The sequence below is a fragment of the Pipistrellus kuhlii genome, unplaced genomic scaffold (genome assembly GCF_014108245.1).
Source record: "Pipistrellus kuhlii isolate mPipKuh1 unplaced genomic scaffold, mPipKuh1.p scaffold_m20_p_5, whole genome shotgun sequence".
In the NCBI taxonomy this organism is placed as follows: Eukaryota; Metazoa; Chordata; class Mammalia; order Chiroptera; family Vespertilionidae; genus Pipistrellus; species Pipistrellus kuhlii.
In genome coordinates this window covers 23,482,983-23,507,772 of record NW_023425551.1, presented here as the reverse complement: position 1 = coordinate 23,507,772, position 24,790 = coordinate 23,482,983, and the positions used below count along the sequence as shown (strand labels likewise).

The following is a 24,790-nucleotide window of genomic DNA, read 5'->3' as shown; positions in this document are numbered from 1 at the left end:
TTTCTAGCATCATCATGGCAAACAACAATGGCTTTGGTCACTAGACATGCTGCTGTATCTGTCCTGCCACACCTTTTCTGCCCCCAAAATTGCAGAATCATATCCTGTTACCTCTGTATACTCAGTGCTTAGAACAATGACCGGCACACTCAAGACCAGTTGAATGAATGAATGGATGGAAACTTTCCTGACTCAGTCCTTTCTAAGTGGCCATATTATTGGTATTGTGCGATGATTTTACCTTTCGGGCCACAGCTGGTTTGAGTTTGGGTAGGTGTCATCAGATGAAGGACAGACACATAGGCTTCACTGTGACCTTTGACCTGCTATGAAAAGGTGGTTTCAAATAGTAGATCTTTTCTAGGAAATTTGAACTAAGGAATACAAAGAAAATTTCCCCCTAAACGTAGGGAAAAGAACCAAGAGGAAGCAAAGGTAAGGATGGGACAGGAGCCATGAGGTGGTGTCTGTAAATCGATGGATGAGGAAGCACCTGTGAGGATAGTCTGTTCAGATTAGACACCGCAAGGCAGAGTGTGTTCAGCCTTGGCTACAGGTCCAGGTGAAGATGAATTTTAAAATGTGCCAACCTCAGGCACAGGACCACCATCAGCTCCTATAGAGGTCTTTGTGAGAATTAGATAATAGATACACCTTCTGGGATGAAGCCTGACCCACGGTCAGCTCCTGGCCAGCTAGAAGTCCATGGCCTTTGGGCAAAGAGAAAGGGTCCCTCTTTGGGGGAGGGGCACAGGGAGGCTGTGCATGTCCACACCAGGGGGCACTGCTTCACCAGGGCTGGGCACAGGCTCCACTTGAGCCCCCCTGTGTGCTCAGCCCATGACTCCCAGGAGGGAGGCTTTGGTCTCTGTGAATAGAAACAGACAGAAAGTAAACTTAGAGCCAGATGGTCTTTGTTCGGCAAAAACCACTCTGAGTTGTGCAAATGGAAAGTGAGCAGGCATCCATTGTTCCTGACCTAGGGGAGCTCCAGCCCAGCTGTGACTGAGGGCCCTGGGGACCCAGCCTCCCAGGCCCAGCATTATGCTTTCGGAACAATGAGCTGAGCATGCAAGCACAGACTCCAAGAGTAATAAAGTTGGAGGTTGGAGAGAGGCACTCTGGGAGCACCAGCAAGGTGTGGACAAGCAAGGACTCCCCTCAGTGGGATAGATGACCACTAGCTGTAGGCAGCAGCACTGGCTTTGCAGTTACCTAAACACCTTACATACCATGGAATACCAGGGCAAAGGGATGCTGGAGAGATGGGTCAGGGTACCAAATATCTATACATCAAGCTCATAAAGTTTTCCATTCATTCATCCCTCCCCCCTTTTTTTCAGTGGCCCAATAGTTCTCTGCTCTGTGCATCCTAACATGCAAGACTAAGAGTCATCACTTGAAGATAACACTTCTCTTGTGCCTCGCTATGGCCTGACAAGTCCAGCTCGGTGCCTGGCACACAGTAGGTCATAGTCAGTACTTGCTGAAAGCTTACAGCAGAAATTGCCCTGGGGTGTATCCTAAGGTTCTTTACTCACTAAGCCTTGGGCTTATCAGAAGAGCACATCAGGATCTACGAAGTATATTTAAGTCTTTAACATGAAAAAAGATTGATCTGAAAATTAATAAAACACCTGCCTATATACCACCAAAAGCTTATTTCAGGATTTTATTTTTTTTAATGATAAAATGCCACTAGATTTACAAAGAAATACTAGGTTTTTAAAATCCAGAACTTTTGTTGAGTTCCAGATCTGTGAGTTCAAAAACCATAAAGTAAAATCAATCTGTGTGTTTTTAAAAATATATATTTTATTGATTTTTACAGAGAGGAAGAGGGAGGGGTAGAGAGTTAGAAACATCGATGAGAGAGATACATCTATCAGCTGCCTCCTGCACACCCACCTCTGAGGATATGCCCGAAACCAAGGTACATGCCCTTGACCGGAATCGAACTTGGGACCCTTGAGTCCACAGGCCGATGCTCTACCCACTGAGCCAAACCGGTTTCAGCTAATCTGTGTTTTTATAAAGAAAAAAAAAATCTCAGTGTTTACAAGCTCAATGAAAGGGCTTATGTATTTAAATCACATTTTTTAAAATGCACTTTATGAAAATATTTGGTTCTTGGCACTTTTTGAGTGGATTTTACAAAATCCATAAAAGCATGCCTGGCCAGTGTGGCTCAGTGGATGAGCATCAACCCACGGACCAGGAGGTCATGGTTGGATTCCCAGGCCAGGGCACATGCCCAGGTTGTGGGCTTGATCAGTAGGAGGTGTGCAGGAGGCAGCCAATTAATGATTCTCATCACTGATGTTCCTATCTCTCTCCCTCTCCCTTCCTCTCTCTGAAATCAATGAAAACATATTTAAAATACAAAACAACATATATGTTATGCTGACAACTCACAAGCATTTTTGTCAAGTGAAAAAAAATAACTGCTCCCATCACAAGTTAAATAAGAGCCATGAGGTTGGAGGTGCTTTTCTTGACAAAAATCTAAGTATAAAGCACTGACGGGGAAAGTGGATGCTCTTGTAATATCTCCACGGCATCAACACAGTGCAGGCACAGAGCAGGTCTTTAGAGATATATATCCTATCAGAATAATTCTTATTGCCATAGTTGGCAAATTTTTCGAGGTCAGGTTTCAAGTTTTTAGTTATTTTTTCATGGGAGAGGGGTGGAGAGGAGGCTGGATGGAAGGTGGGGGGACAGATGGGGTTGCAGGGAGGGCACGGTTGTTTGGGAATGAGGTTCTTCTTGACCAGCCCTTCGAGAACACCTTCAGCTTTCTCTTCCTTCCCCTTCTCTCCTCCCTCCCAGACACACATCACTGCAAAATGTGCTGTCCCCTTCCCTCACCCACCCCACACTCTCCCAAGGACTCACACCAGGTAGTTGACTCATTATTAGAAATTAACCCTTAGAAGAAACTTGTTGATAAGAAACTGGAATCGAGAAAGGGAGTTAGAAAAGCTGCTTGGGAGGTGGCAGTAGTAGGAGAAAGTATCAATACGGATGTGAGAAGGTCCTACACCAAACCCATCAACCTTACACGGGGCCCAGGCCAACCTTGACCACAGCATCACAGGACATATTGACATATACACGCCACACGACAGTGGTTCTCAAGCTTTATTACACATTAGAATCACCTACTACCAGGCTGCACCTGATGCTAATTAAGTCAGAATCCCTAGGGGTGGGCCCTGGCCATACTCTGTTTGGTTGTGTTTTTTTGTTTGTTTGTTTGTTTGTTTGTTTTTATTCCCCATGTGACTCCTATGTGAAACCAACTTTGAAAACAAGTGTCAGAGAGTCATGCTTCTCAAATAAGGATGTATCTAAACACAAGCCAGGGACCTTGTGAAATGCAGGTTGGGGTTAAGTAGGTCTGGGGTGGGGCCTGAGATTCTGAGATGAAGCGGGTGCTGCTGGTCCTGGGCCATTCCGTGGGTGAGGCTACATATAACCAACTGTGGGCACTACCCATGTGTCCACGGCTTCTGCGGAGGGCCTGGAATGTAGGCTGCCTCCCCCCAGGCCAAGGGATGTCTGCACAAGGTGGCACAGCCTCCCTGCGGGGCCTATATGATGATCCCGTTACCCAGCCCAGTCATCTGGCTGAAGCTCACATGCGGGCAGAGGATTCAGTACTCCGGGAAAACACTCTGTGCATGTCCACGAGGGACCAGACCACTTTTTTTTCTGAGTCTAGAAATGCAGGCGTTCCTGGTCACAGTTAGCCTGCCCTTGCAGAACCCCAAGGCTCCATTATGAAAAGGAAACACGGTCACTGGGAGAAGTTCACCTTTTACACGTGGGCCAGCATCCGGGGGCATCAGGACAACTCCGTGGACAGTTGTCACTTCCAATGTCCTTTAAGAACATACAGAAGACACAGAGTTCTCCAAAACAAAATAACATTATAAAATGAAACCTAAAGCTCACACAATGTGCACTTTGCACACACATGTTTGAAAGGGTTTTCCTGCCCTTTTTCTGTCACACGTGCCAAATGAAAAATGGTGATACAAGCCATGCTTATTTATCTACCACTGGACTAATTTTCAGTTGTCTTTTTAGAGCCATCTGAACAGTTCATTTTTGTAAAAACCAATAGAGATTATCCACAGGCTAAATTCAGTTTGGCCAAGACATAAAAGGCAGGAGATAAAATAATGTCCATTCAATGCTTTCCACAGTATGGATTTGCCAGAGGGCAAGGAAGAGTGAAAGAGACAGAAACATCAATGATGAGAGAAAATCATTGATTGGCTGCCTCCTGCACGCCCCCTACTGAGGATGGAGCCCACAACCCTGGGCATGTGCCGTTGACTGGAATCTAATCTGGGACCCTCCAGTCCACAGGCCAATGCTCTGTCCCCTGAGCCAAACCAGCTAGGACGCCAGAGAAGTCTTTACACAAATCCCACGCCCCATCTCCCATTCCCAGTACGGAACCATCTTAACCAGCTCTATCCAGTTTGATCTGCAAAGTCAGATCAATAACGCCATCAATGTTTTCTAAGTATACACACTGTGCGGCAAAAACAATGTTACAAGAATAAGAAAACTGAGGTCTTTGGTGGAAAACAGCTAGCTGGCCCGAAACGTGCCTTTTTTTGGCCAGGAAACTCGGAGGTAGAAGTGGGGCTGAACCGGGGCAGAAAGGGATCAGTGTGGGGGATAGTGTTCACCTGCGCACCACTGTGAGGGCCTATGGCTGCTAGGGGTGTTCTTGATGTTCATTTTATTTCCAACTTCCAGTTCCTCAATTGAAAATTAGAAAGAAAAAACAAAACAAACACGTGGAAACTTAACCAATCTGATGCACTTTTTAAAAGTTCTGCAGTTCTTAGGATCATGCATGGTTCCAAAGCATTTGAAACTGATTTTTTAAAACCTCGTAACCTCCCCGTTTGGTAGGTAGTTCTGATTTGAACACCGAGATGTGAGAGACAAGGCTATGCGATGCGCCCCATGTTGCACAGGCCCTGGCCTCTGGCGGAGCGCCGGGTCTCGCCTGTCCGGGGCGCAGGGCGGCCCCCAGGACCCGCCGCCCCGAGTGGAGCCCTGGGTCCGAGGCCGGGCTAGGGCAGTGCAGGACCAGAGGAGCACACAGCGGTCCGAACCCTCTCGGCATCACCCGCTCGGGCTTGCACCGGGAATCCTCTGGCCAGCAGCAACCCGCACCCCACCACCCCCAAGAACACTGGATTTCAGAAGCAGAGCAATCAGGAAGATTTCCAAGACCAGCACCGGCCCAGCCCCACAAGTGACAGGACCGCACCCTTCCGAGGGACAAAGTCGCGCTCCAGACCAAGAGAAGGTTCCTCTTCCTGGTAGCCCAGCCTGCGGGCCAGAGCGGCCGCAGGAGCGCTCCCCAGCCCGGCGGCCGCGGCCCCAGGAGACGCGCGCCCACCCGGCCCGCTGCCCGCTGCCCCTGCCCCTGCCCCTGCCCCTGCCCGGCTCTGGCATCTCGGAAGCAGGACACCGAGCCGCAGGCAGCCTAGGAGGGGAGCGGGAGCGTTCAGCTTCGCCCTGATCCTACCTCCCAGCCCCTCCCTCCCCTCCCGCCGCCACCAGTCTCGGAGACCGGAGCCCGCGGACACCCCGGCTGCAGTCCAGCCATCGCCGCCCCCTGCCCGCGCCCCCCGCGCCCCGCGCCCTACCTGAGCCGGAGATGTGCACCCGGAGGGGGCGGCCCCTGCTGGAGCAGGACGACAGGTCGCTCTGGGATCGCCCGCGGGGGCTCGGGTCCCCCGGCAGCCTGCGCAGGGCCCGCGGAGCGGCGGGCGCCTCGGACTCAGAGGCTCTGGCCGCCACCTGCCCGACCGGCTTCCCCGGGGGCTCCGCGGGGCCCGGGCCCACTGCGGCCATCGCTCCCCGGCGGCCGGCCCGGGGCGCGGGGTGCGCCTGGCGCCGGGGCTGCGCTGCCGGCCGCGCCCCCCCAGCAGGGCGAAGGCCCGGGAGGCTGGACGCCGGGCGCGGGGAGCGGGCGGAGGGCGGGCGCGGGGAGAGGAGAGAAAAGTTTGCACAGGAAGGAGCCGCCTACAGCCGGCTCTGGCTCCCGGGCGCCAGCCGCAGGGCTCGGAGCCGGCCGCCCGCCCTCGGAGCCTGCGAACCTGCCGGGCTGCTCCTCCCCCAGGGGCCGGGCTCTGCCCTCTGCGGGCAGTCAGGAGCTGGGATGCAAGGTCAGGGTTAACAGTACCATGTCCAGCCAAGACCAGTTTGGCTCAGTGGATAGAGCGTCAGCCTGTGGACTGAAAGGTCCCAGGTTCGATTCTGGTCAAGGGCATGTACCTTGGTTGTGGGCACATCCCCCAGTAGGGGGTGTGCAAGAGGCAGTTGGTCGATGACGCTCTCTCATCAATCTTTCTAACTCTCTAACCCTCTCTCTCTCTGTAAAAAGAAAAAAAATCAATAAAATATATATTTTTTAAAATACCAGGGGGGAGGAGGGGAGATGCCATGTACACACACTGGAGCCACCGAGTAGTGGAGTGGAAATGGCCATACCGGGTTTCCAGGTGAGACCCTGCAGGGCGCCGGCGGGAGAGTGGCAGGTCCTGGAGTCCCTTAAGTCAAGCCCCATGACCTTCCATTGCCTGGAAACTCCTTCCTTCTCTCCCGCTCACTGTTGCACCCGTATCCCTGGGTTTCTGTCTGCTGGGTAAACTCAAAGGTCGTGTTTAAAAGACAAGTGTTCCGAGAACCGAATGAATAACACAGATTTGATGCCCCGGTGGGTCAGTGCTTTCTGGCGGAAGGACAGGTCTCCGGTTGGAAACATCTTCGTTGACCACATGCCGTGTTTTGCAAAATGGGCAGTGGGGCTTTTGCTGTTCCAGCCGGTAATTTCACAACCTAACCTTTATCAGTTTCCTGATTAGGCCCCCAAGTCAGGACTTGCCTAGAATCAAAAGGCTGTGAATCAGGCTCAGCAGCCACCATTCATTGTAGGTCATAGATGGGCAGCAGGAAGAGATGAGGGTGTGTGTGTGGGGGGGGGGGGGGGGGGACCCGCGAAGGCGGGGGAGGGTTAGCCATGAAACTTTATTGACACACACATGCCCATATTCCAGGTGCTACTTCACAGACTTTGTACATATTACATATTTTAATAACAAAAGCAACCCAAGCAGAGGATGTAAGAAAAAAGAGGACAAAAATAAGGGTGTGGATCAGTAGACAGCGGATTAAAAAGCTGTGTTCCATTTGTTCCATGGGATGCTATGCAGCAGTAAAAAAGAAGAATATCTTACCCTTTGAGACAGTGTTATCTCCAGGTGAAATGAGTCAAAGACAAGTATCACATGATCGCACGCACTTGTGGAATCTCATTAACAAAATAAACTGATGGATCCAGGGACGTGGAAGCATGGAACAGACTTGGGAATCTGGGAGGGAATGTGGGGGAGGGTGAGTGGGTGGGAGGTAACCAACCAAAGACCTTGTATACTTATATGCATAACCCATGGGCACAGACAATAGGGTGCTGAAGGCCTGAGGTGGGGGGGGGGGGGTGTGCTGGCAGGGGGTGCAGGCTGGAGGGGATCAAAGGCAGATAAAGGGGGACATATGTAATAGTTTCAAAAATAAAAATAAAAATTTTTAAATGCAGTGCAAGCTAGAGAGAGAGGTTCATTAATACCCATGACGCCTTTTGTAGCAACTAGGTCATAACAGCAGCTCACCCTTGGTCATTTAAAAGGACTTCCACCTTAACTCTCACAGCAGCTCTGTGGGGAGGGTATGATTATCCTGGCTTTGCGTGCTAACTGTCCACATACAGGTCCGTTCCCACAAAGTCAGCCGTGCCTGCCTGGTCCTGCCAGGCAATGTTTTCTGCTTTCTCACCTTTTAAAATTTACTCCAAATGGTACGTCACTTTCTTGGTATCTTGTGTTGTTTCAGAGAAAAGATGTCTGTGCGGCTCAGCATCCACACGCATTGTTTTGGCAGACAGGTCACTGACAGAGCTGAAAGCACAGTTTGATTTCCCACTTTCCCTGGATAACCAGTTAGATGACAGTGTATCGCCGGCTCTCCTGTAAATTGCTCAGTGATGCTGTTTGTACTCCTCACTGCCCCTCCCTCAGCAGTTACCCACCCAGGTCATCTTTTCTCTGGAGCAGTGGTCGTCGACCTTTCAGACCTCATGGATCACCAGTGTCTGCGAACTATTCATCCTGGACATACTCTGTAGCATGCATTCCTGCTCCCTGCACATGGGTCTCACAGTGTGAGTGCTCCCATCCTCCTCCAGGCCCCCTGCTTCTCTCTTGTTTATTCTGCCATCTCTCTCTCTCTTTTATTTTACTGACTTCAGAGAGGAAGATGGGGAAGAGAGAGAGAGAGAAAGAGAGAGAGAGAGAGAGAGAGAGAGAGAGAGAGAGAGAGAGAGACATCAATGATGAGAAAGAGTCATTGATCAGCTGCCTCCTGCACACACACCCCCCTCCTGTATGCCCCCCACTGGGACCGAGCCCACAACGCTGGTATATGCCCTTGACCGGAATCAAACCTGGGACCCTTCAGTCCCCAGGCCGATGCTCTATCCACTGAGCCAAACCAGATAGGGCACTGGACCAGGCACTGTAGGAGGTACTCCACACCCTCAAGGACCCCTCAACCCTCTATCTCTCCATTCATTTCCCTTCCCAGTCAAGCTCTAGACTCTAGAGAGAGTAGCATCCACATGCTAGTCCCTTCTCCATTCATTCCCTTACGATCTGCATTGTGACTTCTGCCCCCACTGCCGCCTAAAGCTGCTTTGGCCAAGATCACACTTTTGAGCACCAGTTGTCAAATGGACTGGGGACACCCTTGACCGCCTGACCTTTTCTGGACTCTGCTTCCCTGGTTTCTGGGATACTCATCTCCCTGGGTGTTTGTTCCTTATCTTCTTTGTTCCTTGTTACTCCCATCTCAGGATCTCTGATTTCCATCTGTTCCTTCCAAATATTCCCCAGGGGTCCAGCATCAGCCTCTTCTCTACACACTTGACGTATTTTCCCCTAGGAAATCTCATCTTTAGCCGTGGACCATGTGCAGATGCCTCCCACATCTCTCCCTCCAGCCCAGGCGTCTCTCCTGATCTCGAGGTCCCAGTGTCCAGCTTGGTGAGGTTTCCTTGTCATAGGCGGTCAGTCAGCCTTCCTCCTTCTCCATGAACCTGTTCCGTCCCTTCTCCAGCTGAAATGAATTTCTGCAGAATCTGTTTTCTCCCCTACCTTGTCTTCAGCCTCAGCCTTCATCTTCTATTTCCTCCTAAAGAGAGGGAACTAGGCTCACTTCCTTTTATTATGCCCCCGTCTCATTCTTAGAATCCTTCCAAAATTCTCACGAGATTTTGCTTGTGCTCTGCTTACTTCCCTTCAAAACAAGTATCCACGACACATACTCAAGGGTGTACTCTGCAGTATGGTCTATCAGGACGCCTCTACCCTGCCCCACACTGTGCCTTGCTGGTGTTAAGCACACTCTGCTGTCTGGCATGCAGGCGTATTTGCAGTTTCCTGTTCCTCTTCTCGTGGTACCTCTGCATCCCCATTCCTTCTGCCTGCACCATCCTTCCTCACCTTTCATTCCTAACTGATCAGCCATCACTATCCTTCCAGCCTGAAAGCCAGGCAAGCCCCCTTACCCCATCACACCCCCATCAGTGCCAAATGGCCCGTGTGCATCTCTATGTGGCCACTTTTCACACCAGAATGTAATTGTTGGATGTTAACCTGTCCTACTCCCTGTGAACTGCTTCAGGGCAGGAAGTGCCAGACTGGCCTTTGTTCTCCCAGCAGGCTGCGTGTTGAATGAATGAATTGATGAAAGAAGTCTCTTTGGGGAGACAGACCTTCACAAATATTTACCTGGCAATTCATGGCAAGTGGCAAAACCCACATTACATGGAAGTCACTATGGAAACCAGAGGAGCAGGCACCTCACTGGCCTGAGGCAGAGCATCAGGGAAGGCTTCCGGGAGGAAGTGCATCTGAGATGCGAAGGCCCCCCAGGCTGAGGGAAGGTGCAGAGGCTTGAGAAAGTGGGACTTCTCAGGACACTACCCTATAATGTGAGGTTGGAGAACAGGAGCCCAGGAGGGGAGTGTCAATTTGAGCCTGAAAAGGTAAACAAGAAGTGGATTAGGATTCACTTTTCAAATACCATCTCGCTTATACAATCCTAAAATGATTAGCCATCAAATTTATTTGTGGGTTTGGTTTATTTCTGGTTTTGTGTATCCTGTCTCACTCCTGCCATAAGATTTCTATTTCCTTAGCAATGTCCCTGAACCCAAAGGACAATATTTTGTCCAGCACTTAACAAATGTAAGCTATTTGATGGACTAGCAAAAAAGAAAGGCATTTATTTCAGTTTTTCAAAACAAAATGTTTGTAGATATTATTAGTTTGCTTCTTATTCAGCTATTTTCATTAAATATTATTTCTGAAAGATTGGCAATAAAAACTGAAGATGAAAAAGGAGTTACTTCTAATTATATGGTGTTGCAACAGTGACTTAACACACCAGGAAGACTTTCATAGTTTTACCATTTCCTTTGAAATTATGATTTATGTGAGACGATACAAAATTAAAGGAACATGTATTCATTCATTTCATTTAATCATTCCTTTCATAAATGCAAATGCAGTGTGATCTGCCCCTTGGTGCTGGGAACTCCCTACTTTTAGCAGGAACACCTGGATGCGGTGTGGAATCTGTCTGCTCTGCAGCCAGTGTCTTCTCTTCCCGCACCAGGCCAGGTGGGCCTCTCCTAAAGCCATGAGCAATGGAGGGCTCCTGGTATATTACAGTCTAACTTACAGAAAGAGGAATTTTTAAAAATATATTTTTATTGATTTCAGCGAAGAAGGGAGAGGGAGATAGAAACATCAATGATGAGAGAGAATTGTTGATAGGCTGCCTCCTGCATGTACCCTCCTCCTCTTTCTCCAATGGGGTTCAAGCCCACAACCTGGGCATGTGCCTTGACTGGGAATTGTAAAAGGCGAAAGATTTATGGGATCTGAAGAGAAACCAGAGTATTGACTGGGAATTGTAAGACACACACACACACACATAAATACAGTATAAATTTTTATTTTTATTTTTTATTTTTTTAGGAAACATGAATCCAAAATGAAGGCATTAGAAATGAGGGTCTTTCATGGGCAATACTGTTTCCTTAATACAGGTGGGTAAAATCACCATGAGTAAGAGAAGGGGAGTCAAAGTAATATTTGAAAAGAAGTGGCAGAGATCAGTGGGTGATATACAAATCAAAATGAAGTAACAGAAAGGCAAGGGATTCAGGCAATAAACAGCTTGGTAACAAAGGAAATGAAACTAAAGGACCACAATATAGTAAAAGTAGGCCATCATTTAAGGTCACATTAAAAAAAAAGAAGAAGAAAAGAAAAAACACACACCAAGAAATAGAAAACTAATTTTGATGACCTCTAAGGTTTCTTCTGCTCTGAGATTTGATAGTTTTATGAATGCTTTTATTTGTATTCATTTTTAAAATGAGTAGGGCCAAAACTGGTTTGGCTCAGTGGATAGAGCGTCAGCCTGAGGACTGAAAAGTCCCGGGTTCGATTCTGGTCAAGGGCATGTACCTAGGTTGCGGGCACATCCCCAGTAGGGAATGTGCAAGAAGCAGCTGATTGATGATTCTCTTTCATCAATGTTTCTAACTCTCTATCCCTCTCTCTTCCTCTCTAAAAAATCAATAAAATATATTTTAAAAAATGAGTAGGAATGGCATAGCTGATGTGGCTCAGTGGTTGACACATACCCATGAACCAGGAGGTCATGGTTAGATTCTTGGTCAGGGCACATGCCTGAGTTTCAGGCTCAATTCCCAGTAGGAGGGATGCAGGAGGCTCCAAGCAATGATTCTCTCTCATCATTGATGTTTCGATCTCTCTCCCCTTCTCCCTTCCTCTCTCTGAAATCAATAAAAACAGTTTTAAAAAGTGAGTAGGGTTGAAAAAGAGGAAGGGCAGGGAAAACCTCCCAGGCAGGGGGGCAGGGCAGGAAACAACAGAGAGAAGTAGGGAGGTGGGTCTGGAGTCTTGGATACATGCTGAGATATGAAACAGAAAAAGTTGTCAAAGGATGAAGCAGAGAGGTAACAAGATCAAAGTCACGATCTTTTGCTTCAGTTTTATTTTTTAAAAATATATTTTATTGATTTTTTTACAGAGAAGAAGAGAGAGAGATAGAGAATTAGAAACATCGATGAGAGAGAATCATCGATCATCTGCCTCTTGCACCCCCTCTTCCCCACTGGGGATGTGCCCACAACCAAGGTATATGCCCTTGAAAAGAATCGAACCTAGGACCCTTCAGTCTGCAGGCTGATGCTCTATCCACTGAGCCAAACTGGTTTTGGCTACTTCAGTTTTGATACCTAAATTTGATACCTAAATGAGGCATATACTGATTTTGTTAGGTTGTTTTAAGGATTTAAAAATAATGTATATAAAGTGTTGAGTGTAATGATTAGCATATACTGGAAGCTCAGTACAATACCCTAAGGCATTTGAGAGATGCAGTCTATTTGTTTCTATAAATCATACCCAGCTCAGCTTCTCCTACAAAGGTTGCCCCAAAGACATCTTCCAGAATTAATTACTTCTCCCTAGTCCTAGACTCTCGATTCCAATAATTACAGGTTGTTGTTGTTCCTTGTGATTAAGCCCCTATCAGACAGGAACCTCAGTACTTAAGACTTGAGGAAGACAGAGGGGAATAAGGTCAGCTATAGGGTCCTTCACCTTGATTTCCATGTAGCGTCTGGGATACCCAATCAGCATGGAAGCCACCTCTCCCAGGTCCTGAATCCACAGACACACACTGTTGGAGGCGGGCTAGGAGCCCATCTGTCACACAGATGTCAAGGGGTTGGAAGTACCCAACATGCCTGGGGATTGAGTCCTCCTCAATTCAACCCTTAAAACCCTGGAATCCATTGTTGGTGGGAATGCAAAATGGCACAGCAACCTGGGAAACTAGTTTGGCAGTTTCTTAACAAGTGAAACGTGACTCAGCAACCCTATTCATATCAAAGGGAAATAAAATATATATGTTTATCCAGAAATTTGAGAGCATAGCAGCTTTACTCATAATCTTCAAAAACTACAAACAACCCAAATTAAGTGCTTCCATACAATGTACCACTCAGCACTGCAGAGCTGTGAATGACGGACACACACAGCATGGAAGAGTCTCAAAAGCATCAGGCTAAGTACAAGAAGCAAGACTCCAAGGACTTCCTGCTGTGTTGTCTCCCTTCATTGATATTCTGGGAAAAGCAAAACTCTAGGAACAGAAAGCAGAGCAGAGGCTGCTGGGGACTAGAGAGAAGGAGTGACATTTTGGGCTAATGGAACTATTCTATCTTGATTGTGGTGGTGATTATACAGGATATTTGTCAAAAGCCATAGAATTATATGTCAAAAAGAGAGTATTTTAGTGTGTGAAAGTTATATCTGAAGAAAATAAAAAAGAAGAAAACAACAATGCTCCACAAAATTGCTTTCCCTTTGGAGACAATCCAGCCTCATTTCCTTCACTGGCCAAGACTGCCAGCAGGCAGCCACTTGAGTAGATTGTTCTATGCTTAGAAACGCCTCTGGTCTGAGTACAGTCACACACAAACACATAAAATGTTCACCTGATGAACAAAAAGATGGTTACAGAGGCAGAAAAGCATAGGACAGACTGTCAAATTACCCCGGGAGTGTTTGGGAGGGGGCGGGGGGAAGAGATTAATTGAAGGACTTGTATGCATGCATATAAACACAACCAATGGACACAAGACCCTGGTGTGGGGAAAATGGGGAGAGGGGGGCAGGAGAGGATTTGATATCGGGTAGGGGAGGCTGGGGGAAGGTCAATGGGGGGGAAGAAGGAGCTATATGTACTACTATGCATAATGCTTTAAACAATAAAAAAAAATGTTCACATGCTATTATGTGACTCTCAGGAAGCAAAGGTCCACCTCTGCCCTCTGGGCTGGAGATAGAATGACCTCTTCTCCCTTCTGGATGCATCCTCAGCTGCAGGCGGGTGGGCGGGAGCAGTTTAGGGGGTTGTCCTTGAGGATTGCCAATTTCTGGCTTGTTCGTTTTTAAGCTTGAACTCCCAGAAGGGAAAGGAGTAGATAAAAATTACCTTTTGGAAAACTTCTACAATGTAACTTTCCCTTTCTGCTACCTTCTGTCTCAGAATAGCATCCCAGCACAGGATATATTCTGAAGGCTGGTTCTGTGGCCGAGGGGGTAAGGGGTGGACTGCCAGGAAAAGCAGGGAGGGCAGCAGGGGGGAACCGAAAAATAATAAGCACTCAAACAAGGACATTTCTCATAGGCATCATACTCTGCAGAAACCGGAGAGCATGATCTGGTAGAAAACAACTGGAGAGAGGGGTCCTTTAACTAGTGCAGTCCGAGAAGGCCTTTCTGAAGACGTGGCCTTTGTCCAGATCTGAAAGATGAGGCACTATAGGCACCAAGAGCAGAGGGCACATTACAGGCTGAGGAATGGCAGGTGTGAACACTGCAGGAAGAAGGAGCCACAGATGCACTAAAGGAAACAGGATGTAGTGAGCAAGGGTGTGTGTGTGTGTGTGTGTGTGTGTGTGTGTGTGTGTAAACAAGTGACAGAGGTGAGGGGACAGCCAGATGCTCTGCTAATCTAGTGGAATAAAGTCCATGAAAGACTTTTAGCAGGAGAGGGACAGGATCTGAATTACATTTTAAACATTTTTCTGGCCCGACTGGTGGGCTCCGTTGAGTGTCAACCTATGAACCAGAAAGTCACGGTTCGATTCCCGGTCAGGACACATGCCTGCGTGGCAGGTTCGATCCCCAGTAGGGGTCATGCAGAAGGCCTCGCTCATCATTGATGTTTCTATCTCTTCCTCCCTCCCTTTTCCTCTCTGAAATCAATAAAAATATATTAAAAACAAATCTTTCTGGAATTTTTTTTTTTTGGGGGGGATTAGAGATAGGGGATAAGGAAGAGCAACAAATTAAGGCCCACTCCAAGATTTTTGGCTCAAAAAAAGTGGTAACATTAGCTGTTTTTCTAAAGGAATTGAAATGAGGAAGACTTGTTTTATTCAATGTTTTAAAAAGAAGACTGAGCTCTAATAATTAAAATGATGTGGTGCTGGCATATTAATAATTAAGACTAATGTAACATGTATAATATAGCAGATATCACATGAGGTGCTTAAATGTATAGCACAACAAATCCTCACAGAAACCTATTGGCACTACTTACAGGTAAGGCACAAAGGCACAGAAAGGGTAAGATGTCCCAAGTCCCAAAGCTCAGAGGCAACATGGCTCCAGAGCCCCTGTTCTCACCACACATCACTTTACCAATGACTAGGCCAATGGAAAGAATATGGAACCCTAAAAAGAATCAAATATATATAAATCTTAGTCTATCATAAAGACACCATAACAAACCAGTGGAAATAAATCAATAAACAGTGTTTGAATATTTTTCTAAAGTTTTTGGAAACTACTTCCTTTGACACCTTCACTAATATAGACACACTACATAAAGACAGACTGAAGAGTTTAATTTAAAAAGAAATATGCAGCCAAAACCGGTTTGGCTCAGTGAGTAGAGCATCGGTCTGCAGACTAAGGGGTCCCGGTTCGATTCCGGTCAAGGGCATGTACATTGGTTGCAGGCACGTACCCTTGGGGGTGTGCAGGAGGCAGCTGGTCGATGTTTCTCTCTCATCAATGTTTCCAATTCTCTATCTCCCTCTCCTCCTCTCTGTAAGAAATCAATAAAATACATTTTTTTAAAGAAATATGCACAATCCATAAAAATTTAGAAGAAAATATGGGATAGATAGAAAAGCATTTTTAGAAATGAAAGTCACTTGAAAAATTACTAAGAAAAAAATCCATACGTTTGACTTCATGAGAAAGTGAGAAACTATAACGTAAAATGAGAAACTATAATGTAAAACAATTCAGGAACAAAATGAAAAGTAAATTGCTTTCCAAAAATATTGCATCCACCTTACATTATGGCTCACAAGATTGTATCAATTCATACCCTGGCTTGCAGTATTTAAGAGTGCCCATCATGCTTTGCCAGCTCTGGCCATAGAAATGTTACCAACATTTCCTAGATTGACAAAAAAGAAAACGGTAAACATCTGTTGTTATAATTAGCATTTTAAAAGTGTGGTGACTTTGAACACCTGTTTGATCTCTTTATTGGCCTTTTGTATTTCCTGTTTGTGAAGTGGTTGTCGGTGCCCTTTCTCTGTGGGGATTTTAGCTTTATTGATTTGTATAAGCACGTTATAGATGGAGAAGAGTACAGGTTTTTTTTTTCTTTCTTTTCTTTTCATATTTGCAGAAAATGTATTCCCCCAGTTTGTTGTTTATCTTTTAGTTTCTGCTTCACTTTTTTTTTTTTTTCTGCTCTTGTTTAATGGGCTTTCCCCCTCCCCAGCCTCCTTTTCAAGCCAGCCAGTTGTTGTGTATACAGGAAAGCTATTGATTTTTAAGTCTTTGTAACCTAGTACCTTATTGAACTCTTTTTAGCTCTAAGAGTGTTCAGCTGATTCTCTCTTGGGTTTTTTAAGTCTATGATAATATCATCTACAAAAGGAAGGGAGTGACTGAGTGAGGAAAGGGAGTGACTGAGGGAGGTATTTTTTCCTTGCTAATAATAAACTCTTGCTTAGGTTTGATATGTTAATTTTGTAGCCAAAATTTCCAGAAAATTTGGTGGTAATAAATACTATAGTCCCCCTTCCTCCTTATTTTAAAAAGAATCTCTAGAATTTTACTCTTATCTGTGAAGGTGGCTCTTGATGTGATATAGATATTAATGATTATTTTAGATCCTTCATCCTTCGAAGGTTTTCATTTGGTTTTGTTTTAAGAACATGTTGTGGCAGGATATCATTCTTATCTATCAAAGATGATAACAAAAATAAAAGCAAAATTTTAAACCTCAGGCAGAAAGTCCACTAGCAACACCATATATTTGGTTTGAGGACAAAAAAAAGTCCTTGACTACCGTGTTTCCCCGAAAATAAGACATCCTCCAAAAATAAGACCTACTTACAGGTTTCTTTCTGAGTGAAATATAAGGCATACCCCCAAAAATAAGGCCCCCCCTAGGCTAAACATGAGAGATTTGGTCCACTGATTCTGAAAGAAATGGAGTCACAAGAAATTCACCAGGAAATTCAGGAATTGGATTGTTATGATGATGTTCCAGAAGATGATGACATGATTGTCATTGAATAAATGAGTATATTCTTGATACTGTAGAATTCACAGTTTGTCTGGTTTGTGTTGACAACTACCATACTACCATACCGTATACAGGTAATAAATTTCCTTTATTTTCATTTAACAATAAATGTGTACCATATTCTTCTTCATGGAAAAATAAGACATCCCCTAAAAATAAGACCTAGTGCATCTTTGGGAGCAAAAATTAATATAAGACACTGTCTTATTTTCGGGGAAACAGGGTATTTTTTTGTGGTGTGGATGACTTTTCATTTATTTTATTTTTTTAAACCAGTCTCTGGATTTTCCTTTGAATAGTACTCCTCACCCCTTTTAAAAAATCAACTTCCTTGAAGTTTAATTTACATGCAATGCATTGTGTCTATTTAAATGTACAGCTTTATGCGTTTTGACAGATGGAAAGAAACACTGGTGAAACTGACACAATCAAGGTACTGACAACCTCTCTCACCCAAAAGATTCCTCCTGCTTCTGACTTGTAGTCCATCCCCACTTTTGCCCACAACCCTAGGCAACCACCTGTCTGTTTTTCCTGTCGTTATGGAAGAGCTGGCATTTTTTGGAAGTTTATATAAATGAACATCCTATGTGAACTCGGTGTCTGGCTTCTTTTACTTAGCTCTGCTCCCACTTCTAGAAGGGTAGATGCAGACCCTTAAAAGATGAAGAAACTTGGCGCTGTTTCTTCATAAACCTCTATATGTATTCTCTCTCTCCCCCTTCCTCTCTCTCTAAAAAAATCAATAAAAAACATATTCTTGGATGAGGATTAAAAACAAAATAAAGCATGGGCCTCAGTCTATTTAGGTACGTTATTTAGCCTCTCTGCCTCTTGTCCCTGTCTGTCTGCAGAATGGGATAATAAAGATGCCTTATGCAGATATCTAATTACATGTATATGCATATATATATATATATATATATATATATATATATATATATTCATCAAACACTTAGAACAATGCTCAGCATATAGTAAGCACAAAATAGTCCCTTAAAAAAAACACACCAAAAAACTACCTCTTTGCAATCATGGAATTTTCATGATCACCCCATTCAGTTGTTGCTATTCTAATGCACTTACCCTGGCTCATATTATTATAAATATTTCATCTAATCTCTTTGTATATTTTTAGTGCTTATTATCCTGTGTCTCTGAGGTCTCCAGGGCTGACTTATCTATCCACGCAGTAGGCACAGTGCCCGGGGCCCACAGCTCTTGTAGAGGCCCATAAAAACGTTTCCATTTCTCCTAAAGCCTGAATGGGGGGGAAAGGGGATAAAGAAAACGTTTTAGTATAGAATAATAACACAGTTGCCTTTATGCCAACATGGTCATGAAATACACTTTTTAATCCGTGTGGGATTTCTGTGGGGGAGGGAGGGCCCAGCGGCAGCCGAAGTCAGGGTGCTGCAGGCAGCTCCCACCTTGCACGGGAGCCTTCACTCCTCCGTTAATGTGAAGGAGAACAAAGCTGTGTGTGAGGCGGCGGCACTGCTCTCCTGCGCAGCGAGAAGGTCTAGGCAAGGGCAGGCTGCTCCCCAAGAACAGACTTCCCAGCAGGAGGTCATCTTTCTGTGCAGGCTCTGCCCTCAGGGGAACAAATGCGCTCAGCTGGAACAGAGCTGGGGGAGGACTCCCCCTCTGTGTCATCCACCCACTCCCTCTCACTGGTTCCCCAGCCTCCGGCTTCTCAGCCAGATTTCCTGCTCACATCACCTCTCTTCCCCTTCTCCCCGCTGTGTCCTCCTCCACGGCCCACCCCCTCCACCTGGGCTTGCAGGCATGCCTCAAGGAACTTGGTCTCCACCCCTTCACCTCTGGGATGGTCCCCTGGATCTGTGGTCTTGCTTTGTCTGCATCTCCTTTGGATCCCCCACTTTGCCTCTCTTGTCTTCCTTCTCTTCACTCCCTATTCTCGCGCATTGCATGCTTTTCTTTGTGCTGTATTGTAATAGTTCCTTTCTGATTCCAATTGTGGGCACTCTTTTTTTCTCCAGTTTGTTAATTTTTTTTTTTTTTTAAGCTTCATGGTCTTGTAAAATTTTTTTTTCTTCCTCTTGCTCCAAGGACCTGGCCCCTTCTAACCAGGCCTATGGAAACTTCCCTCTGTGCTCAGACCCACACAGCCAGGAGCAGGCTGACCCCCTCAGCCCGGAGGCCCCGGAGGAGGTTGTAGTGGTACACAGACCTCTTCCCCCTGAGCTGGGCCTCCATGCACAGGCCTGAGGGAGCATTCGTCTTTCCGTGGACACTGGGAAGGAGTGCAAGAGCAGGCAGATGTGTTGCACATTTGGGAGCTCAGGCTCCTCAAATTGCCTGGCGGGACCCACCACTGTGCAGAGAACAGGGCCCTCTGTGTTGTAGGGAGCCAAGCTGCCCGCCTTCGCAGCTCAGCATACTGTCCATCTCTCCTCTCCCCCACCCCCTTCCCCACTCCCTGTGCACATGCCAGGTGGGGGGTGGCCAACATTGATTGTTCAGCCAGATAAGTATAGACAAATCCTGCAAATTAAACAGCCTCTTCAGCAAATATTGAGGTTCTCCTTTGGGTAAAACCACTCCGAGTCTCAGATGCTCCCCCAGGTCTTGCTTCTCCCTGAGGTGAAAGGGGCTGCAGGCAGCGAGGCCTCAGTGATTGTGCCCCACCCCCCCTGCCGCCCCAGTTCTGGGGTACCCACAAGCTCCTGTAGGTGTTCCCAGATGAAGCCTGAAGCTGCAACAATTCGAGATCTGGTCTCTCTTGGGTCCGCCTCGGCTTTTTCTGGTGAGCTGGAGACCTCTGAGGATGGCTGCGAACTCCATAACTTGGCTCAGAGGCCTGCCACAGGGACCTACTGGGGCCAGATTCCCAGTTTGGTTCTCAGTGACTTCTGGGTTCCGAATGTATCCCTTGAGTTTCAAGGTCACCGGGGAAAGCTATAAGGCAGCCTCTCCCTTCACCTGACCACACAGCTTCACCTCTTGAAGTCTGCCAGTCAGCCTCAGCACCTTCCTCTGGGGTCCTCAGTGGGATCCCAGACAAAGATGCCTGTCCCTTAGCCTCCTTTCATAGTTCACTTCAACGAGGCTTCATATGTGCTTTGCATGATTTAATTTTCACAGCAATTCTAAGGGGAAGATATAATACTATCATTCACATGCCATTGGTGCAGACACCGAGGCCCAGCGATGCTGAGCGACTCTCCAGGGATCGCACAGCCCGGTGGCAGGGGAAGGAGCTGGTGTGGTGGTCCGGAGGCCTGGCTGCCAGCCTGTGGGTCCTGCCTCCCCTGAGCCCCACGGCCTCCTTCTTAATCCTCCTTCTCTTTCCCAGGCCAGGAAAGGGAGGGCGCTATTTCCCCCATGTCATCTGCTTGTTCTATCATAAACCGGGCTAGTTACCATATAAAGGACATAGTGTGCTCCGTTTGATTTGAATGATGTTCTTGTGAATTTACAGAGAGTGACTGTGTTGACGTCATTGGTGAGGCAACTGTTTCACTTCTCCCACTGCCCGCTTGAGGGGAATCCGGGATTGGCTGAGGCTGGCGGTGGCAGGCATCCAAGACCCACATGGAGATATAGAGTGTGCCCTGCCTGGGAGACCTAGATCAGGAACAGCAACCAGGGTAAGCACCGTTACCTGCCACTGCCCAGCATGTGGCTGCCGACCATGGTGGCTTCACAGTGAGGAACACCTGTTGCTACTGAGACAAAGTGCCTCACAGTGACTTCACACAGGATGGGATCAGGGCTCATTGGCAGAGTTCCCCTATGAGGCCCAAGGCCCCCCAAAAAGAGCCACGTGCACCTGGGGAATTTGTCTTTTCTCAGGGATCTGGATCCTCTTATCAAAACCTTTAAGCACCGAGGGGAAGCCTCAGTGCAGTGTGGGCCTGTTGCTCACTGAGCAGCAGCTTTACGTGCAAAAACTGTATGTTTGTAATGCATTATCAGTCAGCCGGCACCAACCGGTGGCCTGCGGACCACTGCCTGAAGGGTTGGCAACCGCTGCATTATCTGATAAAATATGCAGTGCAATCTATGGCATGCTCTGTAAGTGACCATGTTTTAAAATTTGTCATGGATTTTCATTCTTTTAGTCATCTAACAAGTATATGTGCAGCAGATTCTCTTCTCCATTTTTATTTCCAAATAAGTCTCTTTCTTATTTATTCCAAATCCTGTATCAATGGCTCCCCATGTGGTGTTCTAGGATTCTGATGTGTCCTCCAGGGCAGTAAGGAAGGGCTTTCATCTATTTCCAGGATTTCCTGGTTGTAATTTTATAAAGTTGTACTTACTGAGTAAAAATATTTCATTGCCTTCAAGTGAAAGGATAAATGACCCAAGTGGCATTTGAGCAGATCAGGTCTGATTAGCACTGATTAACCAAAATACATGGACACGTAAATCATTTATTGACTGAAAAATATGTTTGTTCAAATGTGGGGTTTACATGGGCAAATATTTGATGAGAAGACAGGCCTCTCCCTGTAGTAGTCACCTAGCCATGTCTACTGTCCCTTTGAGAGTTCAAAACCTCATCATCGCTGTGAAATATGCCGTTTACACTTATTACACAAACATCTGTTTCAAGGGATGTCAAGACACAGTGACTGAAAGGTCCACTGTTTTGATGAAATGTGCCACTGAGGTCCTAGGTCATTCGAAGGTCAAAGACTAAATAATGAAACTTGATAGATCCTCCCTTCCTTCAACTGATGGATGGAGAATGACGTAAACTTCACCTGCAGCCGGACATTCCTAAGCACTGAATTACCAGTTAGCACCTGCCAATACCCTAAGCCCCCATTCCTAATTCCCTAGGTCCCTAATCTTAGGCCTTACATGAAACCACCAATCAGCGTGTGCTGAGTGCCCTAAGCCCCATCCCCTCTCTTTCCTCCCCTTAAAAGTTGCATGAACCCCGGCCCTCGCTCTCTTTCTCCGGAAGACAGCGGGCAGTGGTACTCTTCTCTTCAATAAAGCCATTGTCCTGGCATCCTGGTCTCCAGCCCACTCTGTTTCATTTTCAAAACTCATCACCTCCTTTATCACTCACAGGGGTTTTTGCCGTTGGTAGTGCATGTTCTGTGGATTACCCTGACCCCTCTATCCCAGAAGATCCGCCACCTGGGAAGACTGGGGGTCTTCAGGTGCAGGTGTGGTCCTGGGGAGTCATTAACACTGCACCAAGCAGGTGAATGCCCTTACACCTGGGGTGACGGTGGCAGCAGCTACTTAGTGTCATTTCCTTTGTCAGCAAAAATTCCAAAGGAAATAAGAGAGTTTTACCCATATATGATTTGCCATGTAGGGACTAGCCCACAGTATGAACTGAAGACATGTGCCGAGGTGGAGGGGGAGAACAGTTCATTTTTGTTTGTTTTTTTAAGGTATAACTTGTAGCAAAGAGATGGGTTGCTAAGGGAAACAAAACCACAGACTCACCTTATTTGTTTTCTAATTGGTGGCCAGCTGGCTCAGTGGCCAGCAAGTGGGGCTGTGAGAGGAGAACAATGGGTAACATTATCAGTCATCTGTCAAGTCCCAGTTCTGGTTCAGGGTTGTAGAATGAAAGCTTTGGGTGACTTACCAACTGAAATCCGTCAGCACAGAGAGGCGCTGGTTCTGTAGGCAGTTTCCAAGTCCAAGGTGCAGAGTTATGTGCTATGAAGTACACTCAGATTTCAGACTGCACATATCCAAAAGGTGGGCCACAAATTATGATGTGAAAGTTCCTGTAAGTCCTCATCTTCTGTGCTCTTTCACAGGACCTCATCCTCAAACCCCGGTTCTGACTCACGGAAGGGCTTCCATCAACAGGCCTTGAGTGCCGCCCTCTGCTTTAAATGCAGCGGCTGCAGAAAGGAAGGTCACTACCCCCGTCCTCGGGAAGCTCACAGCCTGAGGTGAAGTGAGAGCTGTGCCCTTCAAACTACAAGGCAACTTTTGGATGCTCTGCTAGAGGTTGGCAATGGGTGTTAATGGGAACTCACAGCAGGGAGTAAACTGTCTGGCAGGGAAGGTGTTGACAGAAAGCTGGGAGGAGGTGACCCTGAACTGGTCCATGAAGGAGAGAGAGATGCTTTGCAGGAGCAGAAGGGGGAGGGGTTCTGGCTTTACTCTGAAAGCATAAGAAGAGGAGACGATGTCCCTAATGGGTCATTCCATGTGTGGCTTCTTTTCCCAAGCCTGCGGATTTCTTCAACATTGACCCTGACATGGGTCTTTTGGACTGGAACACGTTGTATTCCCCTGGGCGGGATGGCTTCCCCAGGGAAAGCCATGGACGGAAGATGGTATACAAAGGTGGACATTTATTGAAGAACAAGTACAGATCCCCACTTGGGGAGGGGGAAAGAGTCCCACCGAGTTCTTTTGTCCCAGGTTTATAAAGGCTGCAGTTTCTGTGCCTTGATATCCCCTCCGATTTGCCATCATTCCCCTTTGATTTGGTCACTATAGCAACTCCTGAGCTCAAAGGTCAAACCTTACAAGAGAGGTATGAGGCCCTCCTTTATTTTGTAAATATAGACCAAGGGTTACTCCCAGTTCCCTTAACTTCTGCCTTTCCCTTATCTTATGGAAATGTACCCTTTTGTAATTCTGTAGTCAGGTGTTTTTTCCATGGATCCCTTAAATTTACTTTACTTTAATTTTTTGACCCCTTAATTTTAAAAAATCCCATAAAGCTGTCTATTTCACCCATAAAAATTCCTATTTCAACCCCACTGGTCTTGTTACAGGCCAGTAAGGAGCTAGGAAAATTCCAGGGCAGGTAGGATAGGGAAACTGAGACTGGAACGTTAAAGCAAGGCCAAACAGTGTGGGCAATTTGCAGCCAGCTTGTAAATAACAAGCCATTATCTTCCCAGCCAAGACACTCCAGAGCAAATGGTTAAAAGCCTCCCAAACAGGAGAATGCAGGAAAGGAGGCGGGGGAGGGGAAAGTGAAAAAAGGGCAATCTTACTCCCTATGCAGAGAAGGCAGCTGTCTTGATACTTGGCAGGAAAAAATTGCCAAGTGCTTCTCATGAAATTTGGGAAGGCCACAACAAAATAAAAGGAATTAATCTGTACCAAAACAGTCAGCAGAGGAATTCTATAGACGGGAGGGTACATAACATCTCTAACCCCCACCCAACTCACTCTTCTGATGAGCTGAGAGCTCGTCTGTGCTTCATAAGCCAGATGTGTAGATTTGCTTGCCTTGCTTCCTCAATAAAGGTACATGCATTAATTGCCTTAATAAAATTGGCTTCATCACAACGCAATCAGGGCCTGTTGTATACATTCATTTACAGGAGAAGACAAGAATCGAGGCGGGCTCAGGGGGCTGTCAGGTAGCACCCCAGGGCATCTGTGAGCTGTGCCACTAACAGATGCCTCTACCTGTCACCACCGCCTTCGTCCGCCTGGGTTTCTGACGCCTTTCCGCTCAGAAGCTGGCGCCGGAACCAGCAGGGCAACCAGC

The 24,790-nt window shown here is 46.7% G+C and overlaps 1 protein-coding gene across 6 annotated transcripts in view; it reads right to left on the bottom strand.

The window, feature by feature from the left end:
• Positions 1-5,968, bottom strand: part of PHACTR2 (phosphatase and actin regulator 2) — a 216,083-nt gene extending 210,115 nt beyond the window's left edge. For 2 of the 6 annotated variants that reach the window (XM_036415218.2, XM_036415226.2), the window contains exon 1: positions 5,685-5,966. In XM_036415218.2, coding sequence (XP_036271111.1) covers positions 5,685-5,892 — 208 coding nt within the window. In that variant the 5' untranslated portion in view covers positions 5,893-5,966. Of the gene's footprint in view, positions 1-5,684 lie in introns of all 6 variants that reach the window. The other 4 variants (XM_036415217.2, XM_045573299.1, XM_036415224.2 and 1 more) reach the window with 4 other exon arrangements.
• Between the last annotated feature and the right edge of the window lie 18,822 nt (positions 5,969-24,790).